General features: G+C 46.8%; 1 protein-coding gene across 2 annotated transcripts in view; it reads right to left on the bottom strand.

The window, feature by feature from the left end:
* Positions 1 to 4963, bottom strand: part of UGGT2 (UDP-glucose glycoprotein glucosyltransferase 2) — a 188636-nt gene extending 183673 nt beyond the window's left edge. The window contains exons 1-2 of one of the 2 annotated variants that reach the window (XM_075918810.1): positions 4689 to 4963; positions 309 to 391 (exon numbers count right to left, since the gene is read on the bottom strand). In XM_075918810.1, coding sequence (XP_075774925.1) covers positions 309 to 391; positions 4689 to 4816 — 211 coding nt within the window. In that variant the 5' untranslated portion in view covers positions 4817 to 4963. The remainder of the gene's footprint in view (positions 1 to 308; positions 392 to 4688) is intronic. The other variant, XM_075918804.1, reaches the window with a different exon arrangement.
* Positions 4964 to 9221: the final 4258 nt, after the last annotated feature.

Raw genomic sequence — 9221 nt, 5'->3', positions numbered from 1 at the left:
AATTCTCAATGATTTCTATACCATATATCTGACAGATAGGCTATCCAAAGTCAGATGTCCCTAGCAGCAGTGTGTGCTAGAGCAACTACACTTGATACCAAAACCAGCTTTAAGCAACCATGCAAAGGGGAAACAACTGCACAAAATAAGGTGTTGTCACTGCAGCAGATGAGCCCTTACCAAGGAGCAACTGAAGACGCAGCCCCCACCTAACTAAAAACTAGTGTGTTAATGACAAGATTGCAATTGTATTTTGTATGAGGTAGTAGTGTAACAGATTAAAACTAACATGCTTTTAAATTACTTACCTCTTTGTTTATAAATTGTTAATTCCTGTACAGTTTCCAGAAAATGCCAAAACTTCTCATTACTTTCTTCTGCAATAAATTCACTGTTTAAAAATAAATTAAAGTGATTTTTCCATGTTGATTTTGTTCAGGTGTACAGCACTATAAAATATACACTACTGTAATTTGAAGTTATCTAGCAATATATGAGTTAAGGATGTTAAAATGCATTTATTAAAAATGTCAGTGGTTACATGTTTGCACGGTGGGAGATGGGTCCTGCCTGACCACCCCACGCATGGGAGAGAGCAAGTGGCTCCACGGCCACAGCAGTGCAAGTAGAGGGGGGCCCTGCGTGCAACTGTGAAGGTTAACCGATGAGCCTAGGCCATCTTTTCAAACCAAAGAGCTAAACTACATCAAAATTCAGAACAAGTGGTCAACAAAAAGCCATATAAGAATGCCCATTTGCATGACTGAAAATATACAACTTTAATATTATTTATAATTGACATGATGATTAATAATAGCTTAAATGAAACATACAGACTTTATTTAATGGGATTTTTGCTGCATCTTTTCACACATTTGTTTTAAGTTTACATCATAACCGGTCAAACTCAGATTTATTCAAGTTACTTAAGCAATTATGCATTTTTAAAATTCTGAATTTTTCATTTTAAATTTTAAAAGTTGCATGTATTTTGGGAATGACAAAAGAGCCATATTTGGCTCAAGAACCATAGGTTGCAGACCCCTGGTTTACACTTCACATCCCTAATATGAGTGTTAAGTGGTAGAGGAGCTAAGGACAAAACAAGCGTGATATAGTAAAATGATGAACACTGACCTAGTTGTATTTTTTTCAGTTAAAGTAAGAGTCAGAACCAAATGCTTTCAGTGTGACTCAAGCTTAGAAAACAGAGCTGCACAGTGAAATTTGATTAGTACCCTGTATAGGAATATATACAATTTATAGTTATTTTATGGTTTTTATTTCACATATATGTAAACATACAAAATATACATATGCAATTAAATGCACATTTTTCTATATTTGTTTCCCAAAAATGAAAATGCACATTTGAAACATTGCCACTGATGCAATTTTTTAACTAATTAAAAATAAAGTAGCTGGAGAGCCATGTATTATCTCCAATCTATACAGAACTTTTAAAGATAGCTAATTTGTTACCACCACATTTGTGGCTTGGTTTTATTGAAAAGAACTAAAGCCCTCAGTTTATTTAGCATCACTCTTTCTAATCACGTCTAGCGTTAGAAGGACATCAGCTGAAAATGTATCTTTGTTTCCAATGTTTAATATGTACATTTACAGCTCATCTCTAGTCAGTTCAACTTTCCGTTTATGATAATCTTTCATACAGCAATAGGAGAGAGAAAAATTATAAAAATAGGAAAATGCAATTGTAAATCCACATTTGGTGGTAGAGGCACTAAGGACATAGGGTATGTCTACACTACCCTCCTAGTTCGAACAAGGAGGGTAATGTAGGCATACCGCACTTGCAAATGAAGCCCGGGATTTGAATTTCCCGGGCTTCATTTGCATAAATTGGGCGCCGCCATTTTTAAATCCCTGCTCGTTCGAACCCCGTGCCGCGCGGCTACACGAGGCACGAACTAGGTAGTTCGGACTAGGCTTCCTAGTCCGAACTACCATTACTCCTCGTGGAATGAGGAGTAACGGTAGTTCGGACTAGGAAGCCTAGTCCGAACTACCTAGTTCGTGCCGCGTGTAGCCGCACGGCACGGGGTTCGAACGAGCAGGGATTTAAAAATGGCGGCGCCCAGTTTATGCAAATGAAGCCCGGGAAATTCAAATCCCGGGCTTCATTTGCAAGTGCGGTATGCCTACATTACCTCACTAGTTCGAACTAGCGGGGTAGTGTAGACATACCCCATATATAGTACAGGTTTAACCTCCCAAATCTAGGACTCTCTGGTCCAGCAAAATCCATGGTCCGGCAAGGCCACAGATGTTGCTGGACAGAAGAGCCCCAGGACAGCAGGGTCTGCAGAATCCCAGCTGTGTCAACAGCAACTAGGCATGGGAACCCACATGTCATCCAGGCCACACGGCATCTGGGAGCCTCTGCTCCAGCCGGGGAACCGGTGTCAGCGGGGTTAGTTGACTGAAGCTGCCCAAGGTGGAGAACCCTGAGAACTCCCCAGTGGCAGTGCAGCCTCAGATGGGGAATCCCTGGTGGCAGTGGGTTCGGCTGTAGCCAGGTGGCCTTGGCAAGGAACACCCCCCTCCTCCAAGGCCAGGCTGCAGCACAGGCGATGGTCAGGTGGCCTCGGGACCAGGAAACCCAGAGAAACCCCCTAAGGTACTGGGGCCAGTAGTGGCTGAACAGTGCTGGTAGCAGCCAGGAGGCCCTGTCTGGGGAACCCCTGGTGGCAGCAGGTGAGGAGCCTTGGCTGGGCCAAAGTTGGTAGGGCATGGAACCCCAGCCTTTAGAGCCCTGCAGAGAGGAGCTGGCAGCAGGGCAGCATTTACTGCACCTGGTCTGGGACAGCTCAATTTCTGGGGATGCCAGACCAGGGAGGTCCAACAGGTACTAGAAACTACTTTTAACTTATTTTTTGAAAACTGAGGAGATTTAAGCAGTATCTCTTTAAATGTGTTCTTTAATATTAAAGGTATGCTCATTTATCCACCCTTTACTGAATCCTTGATTTTGTTTTTCAGCATTATACCAATTAACTCATTCCTGCTCCTCAGTTCGACCTGTAAATGTGCAATTAAGGAAAATATAATAACTTTCATGTATATTGTACTACACTTTTTAAATGCTATAGCTTAACTCTTCCAACTACAGTGCCACAGAAAACAGAGATGTTAAAATGTGTTTAATTAATTAACTGTGTGACCACTGAAAATGTCAGTTACAAACCAGGGGGATGGAGGAGGCACTCCCCAGGAGCTGGTACACTCATAGAGCCAGCTTTTCGTACTGGCTCCCACCTGTCCCCCTGACACAGCTTCCACAGTATCAGAAGAAGCGGGGAGGGAGGAGGAGGTTGCCTGGAGCCAGTGCATCCAAGGAGCGTTTTTTTAGCAAGCTACTGGCCCATACCCGGATCCACTGTGTAACCATGAAGGTCAACCGATGAGTTAACTCTGTACAGGGCATCCCCACTATACATCCAAGATAGGTTTAAAAAAAGGGGGGGAGGGAGACATATAGCAAAAGGTTGTAAAGCAGGGAATTTTTTTCTTGCGGCTGACTTCCATTTTTTTGTTTTACATGATGGAAGAGCGGTGAATGAATAGACTTAAAACAGAACAGCTATCAGAAGTGTCAATAATGCTCAGGGCTCACCAGCCGTGCGGTTCAGCATGCTGTGCAGCTGTGGCAGCTTGTCATCTACTTGCCACAGGCGAGTAGATTACACTAATTGTTAAGCCCTGATAACGCTAGTGCAGATCCAACGTATAGCAGGACATCCCGTACAGTTACACTTTCACATCCCCACTAAAAATAGCCAACAGCATGTATGTCTCTTACAGAGGAAAACTGCTATACCAGTATGAAGTATTTGGCCCTCTACATCTCAATTAAGAGATCACAGACAAACTTTCAGGCTTTAAATCAATCATTAACTATTAGGGATCAGGAGATTTTAGAGTGTAGGGCACTGGGGTAAGAAAAAGAGGAAAATAATCATAACTGGATTATCACAGAGGGGATACTTGACCGAACAGACCAAATTCTCTCCTTTCTTCCCAGCAATAACTACTAAGAAGTGACAGGGGTTAGGACTGAGAGGCTGACATGTCTGACACAGAACACTCTCAGTCGTGGACAATTGACATTTGTCAGAAGCGGGCAAGGTTTCTTTGAGTACCGCTTACACTGTGCAGCTATTCTGGGACACTAGAGGTATCCCAAAATAGCTACCCCCATCTACACAAGCCGCCAAAATATTTTTTCTAAATAACAGGCACGCTATTTCACCATCTCAGTGCAGGAGGGCTAAGGGATGGCTCAATATAACACCTTATGAAGCTGTTCTGAAATGAGAGAGCCAATACATTGCAGATCTTATTTCGAGTTTAGGGTGCTGTGCACACGCACCTCTACACTCCTATTAGGTCTCGTCCTCCCTCGTCAGTGGAGGGTTGGGCTGCGCCCGGCCGCCCTGAGCGCCACGGCTCGATACCGGGCGCGGCACGCTGGGGGGGACAGCGCGAGCCAGAGGCCCGGCACGAAGCCGCTTCCCGGGGCTCACTCCCCCAGCACCCGACAGGGCCCCCCCGGCAGCGGCCCCGGCCCCGCGGCAGAGGGAATGAGAACGGCCGCGGGGAGGCCAGGAGCCCCTGTCGCCCCGCTTGCCGGGCCCCGCGGCGGGGAGCGTGTTACCCGCACGCACCTCGCCTCCAGCAGCAGGGGGGTCGCCGGCCACTTCGCCGCCAGACGGGCCGACACGGCCTTAGGGGAGGCTGCGGCCCCGCACGGCAGCGACCACACGCACAGCAACAGCGCCGCGACCGCCGCCATGGGGGGAGGAGGAGGGAGGCACAGCCGGGCCGGGCGGGCTACTGCCACGCAGGAGCAGGGCAAAGCGGCTCAGCACAAGACGCAGCGACGTTCCTCCGGCCTCCTTACCCCGTGGATTCATAAACTAGCCCCGCCTATGAGCGCCTGTGCCCGGCGCCCATTGGCCCGTAGATGCGCTTCGCTCTCTCGCTATTGGCCACGCAGAAGACCAATCAGAGCACGCAGCCTTAATGTCTAGCGCGGGCGCGCGGGGCGAGAGCTGTGGGTGGAATTCAGAGGTGGATTTCAGTGACCTGTTAGGCGGGGACCGTTTGTTCCTTCGTGGCCGTTGCCTGAGCTAACGGCCGCCTCCGAAGTTACGTCTCAGGTTGGGTTGGTTCGTTATTCTCTGAGGGGCAGGGCCGGTGGGGGGGAGGCCGCTCCCCCGCCACACGGTCTAGCTACGCTTGGGAAGCAGCACACCGCGCGCTGAGGCTGAGGGGCCGATTATTTAATGGGCTGCAAAGGACCGTTGAGGTGGAGTTGATGGAAAGTTATTGATGTTGGGATCTGGGAGCGCCCAGGTGTGTGAAAGGACAGAGGGATCCCAGCTTCTTAGATTTAGAGTGTTGCCGACTCTTACGATTTTATAGCAAAACTCAGGCTGGCTACATCTACATTGGCCCCTTTTCCGGAAGGGGCATGTTAATTTCAGCGATCGTAATAGGGAAATCCGCAGGGGATTTAAATATCCCCCGCGGCATTTAAATAAAAATGTCCGCTGCTTTTTTCCGGCTTTTAGAAAAGCCGGAAAAGAGCGTCTACACTGGCCCCGATCCTCTGGAAAAAGCGCCCTTTTCCGGAGGATCTTATTCCTACTTTGATCGCTATTACGATCGCTGAAATTAACATGCCCCTTCCGGAAAAGGGGCCAATGTAGACGTAGCCCTTATGTCTAGACTACAAGGATCTATCGGGAAAAGAAATGCAAAATAAGCTCCACGATTTGCCTACTTTTTTCTGATATTTTTTTGGAAGAGTCTTTTCCGAAATTTGGCCTATCTACACTAGGCCACATTTTGGAGACTCCTCTTGTGGACGAGCCCTTCTTCCTTGTGGAAGGAGGAAGACAGGGGTTCTGAAAGAGCGCATCCGCTCTTCTGCAAAAAAAAATAAAAGCAGAAGAGCAGACGTTCCCTGGTTGCGATGCAGTTTTTCTGGGATACCTCCACCATCACTTTCCAGCACCTTGTCAAATAGGGTATGTCTACGCTACAGCACTAATTCGAACTAACTTAATTCGAATTAGTTAATTCAAACTAAGCTAATTCGAACTAGTGCATCTAGACCTAAAAACTAGTTCGAATTAGCAAAATGCTAATTCGAACTAGCATGTCCACATTGAGTGGACCCTGAACTGGGGTTAAGGATGGCCGGAAGCAGTGCTGGCAGGGCATCAGATTAGGACTTAGAGCGTGGAGCTGCTTTCTCAGGCTAGCCGAGGGCTGTGCTTAAAGGGACCCGACCCCCACCCCGGACAGACAGTTCTCAGGGGTTCCCTGCTCGCTTGTCTAATTCGATGAGGGATAGCAAAGCAGTCCTGGCTTGGAGTGCCCTGAATGTCCACACTCGGCACATCACAGCACTCGGCCATCAGCCCGGCTGCACTTGCCGCAGGCTGCCATCCGGAGGGGGGGGGGGGTCAATCGAGGGGCTTCAGGAGAGCTTCCACCCCAAGGAGCCCGCAGAACCAGCCCAGTCCTCCCCATCGAGGGCTCGTACCCCATTCCTCCCTCACCTCCTTCCACTTACCCCTCCCTAGCCCCCCTTCCTCATGTACAAAATAAAGGACGTGAGTTCAAAAATAGAAACTCTCTTTATTGAACAAAACTCAGGGAGACTGGGAAAAGGAGGTGGGAGAGGGGAGGGCAACTAAAATGATCAGGGGTTTGGAACAGGTCCCATATGAAGAGAGGCTAAAGAGACTGGGACTTTTCAGCTTAGAAAAGAGGAGACTGAGGGGGAATATGATAGAGGTCTATAAAAGCACGAGTGGTGTGGAGAGGGTGCATAAAGAAAGGTTCTTCGTTAGTTCCCATAATAGAAGGACTATAGGACACCAAATGAAAGGAATAGGTAGCAGGCTTCAAACTAACAAAAGAAAGTTCTTCACAAAGCAAATAGTCAACCTGTGGAACTCCTTGCTGCAGGAGGCTGTGAAGGCTAGAACTAGAACAGAGTTTAAAGGGAAGTGAGATCAAGTCATGGAGGTTGGGTCCATTGAGTGCTATTAGCCAGGGGGTAGAAATGGTGTCCCTGGCCTCTGTTTGTGGAAGGCTGGAGATGGATGGCACGAGACAAATGGCTTGGTCATTGTCTTCGGTCCATCCCCTCCAGGGTACCTAGTGTTGGCCGCTGTTGGCAGACAGGCTACTGGGCTAGATGGACCTTTGGTCTGACCCAGTATGGCCATTCTAAGCTCAGGGCTCAGAGTCAGGGGTCTCAGTGGACCACCTTGATTTTCATGCAAACCTGCTCCTGGGTGGCCAGGCTGGCAGCTATCCTGCCCTAGACGGCCACTTTCCTGTGCCTAGTGCAGAGGTCGTGGATGAGGTACACTATGTCTGCACTGGACCAGGCGGGCGCCCGCCTCTTGCGGACCTGGGCAGGCTCCCGGGAGCCACCAGCCTGGTCCTGGGAAGAGGCAGAGGGCTGGGTGGCAGCTGGTGGCTGGCTCGAGCCGTGCCAGGTGCAGGGTCTGCTGGCTGGGTGCTGGCAGGCTTGTACCTGGCACGGGCACCGTAGCCAGACCGTGCCCCTTTAAGAGCTCCGGGACCTGGAGGGGGGCAGAAGAGTTTCCCTGGTGGTGCCCAGAGTGGCCACCAGGGAAAGCTGGGGAGGGCTAGCCTCCCACTAGTTCAAATTAAGTGGCTACACAGCCCTTAATTCGAACTAGTTAATTCAAACTTTGGCGTTAGTCCTCGTGGAATGAGGTTTACCTAGTTCGAATTAAGCGCTCCGCTAGTTCGAATTAAGTTCGAACTAGCGGTTCGCGTGTGTAGCGCCTATCAAAGTTAATTCGAACTAACATCTGTTAGTTCGAATTAACTTTGTAGTGTGGACATACCCATACATATTTGAATACCAGTTAGTTGAGGCATTTCTTGACAATATCTTAGTTTGCTTAGTGAATAACAAACACCGACCATCATGTCCTTGATGTTCTGACATAATTAAATGAACATGGGTTGCATGCAAAACTGGAAAAATGCATATTTGATCAATCATCTGTTAAATTTGTAGGGTTCATCCTGTCACTGAAGAACTACAGCTGCATTCTCAGAAAGTATCAGCAATTTGGGATTGAGCAGAACTCAGAGCATTGGAAAAGTTTATAGGGTTACCAATTTTTACAGGTTTATTCCAGAGTTCTCAGAGGCCAAAGCCTGATGATTGCCATTTTCTATAAATCTGCAAGATTTTACTAGTTTACAAAAGACCTTAAGACGTTTAGGGTACATCTACGCTGCACGCTTATTTTGAAATAAAATATTCTGAAATTGTTTGTTTGTTTGTTTGGTTGGGTTTTTTTTGGAAATAGCATATCTACACTGCAGGGAAGCCTCAAAATTAGTCCTAGGCAGGCTTCCCTAATTTAGACATACTATCTCAATTTAGAGCCCCAGAAGGCACTGGGGAGGAATAACTTAGAATGGCCCTGGTGAGGGGTTATTTCAAAAGAGTAGCAGTGGAGTGTCTACATACGCCTTATTTCAAAATAGCTATTTCAGAATAGGCATTATTCCTTGTAAAATGAGGTTTACAGATTTCGGAATAAGCCGTCCGTTATTTCAAAATTATTTAAAAATAATGGAATGACTGTGTTATTTTAAAATAACATTAGTTATCTCGAAATAATGGTGCAGTATAGCTGCACCCTTGATGTTTGAATGTAGCTTTTGTGTCTGCCCTAATGATGGTCCACCTTGATCATGACTACCCTTTGATCCCTGAGAATGATGCCTGTGATGTCACTATTATCGTACTATCCTAAAGAATCAGGCACTAGCAAGATATGTATCATGTGTGTATTTTTCACAAAAAAAGTATTATAGCTTAACATAATTATGCAATGGCATACAAGGAGTTACTTGCTAGCAAGGCTGGATTTGAGACAAGGTGACACACCTTCAGAAGGCTAAATACCCAATCCTAGTCTTTTAACCATAAGACCATAAGAACCTAGAATGCCTACAATCTGCTAAGGTACAGAATCAGTGGCAGTTACATTGGGGTCTATTCTTTTTAAGATTCAATGTCACAATCACATACCCTCCTATGCAAAAACGAACAGCAAGGCTATTAATGGAAAAAGGAAATATACAGAAACAGATAAACCCTGAAGAATCATATATTAAAATCACAT

Source organism: Pelodiscus sinensis, chromosome 1 (genome assembly GCF_049634645.1).
Source record: "Pelodiscus sinensis isolate JC-2024 chromosome 1, ASM4963464v1, whole genome shotgun sequence".
Lineage (NCBI taxonomy): Eukaryota > Metazoa > Chordata > Testudines > Trionychidae > Pelodiscus > Pelodiscus sinensis.
Note: the sequence above shows the minus strand (reverse complement) of the source record. Positions and strands in the feature narration are given on the sequence as shown.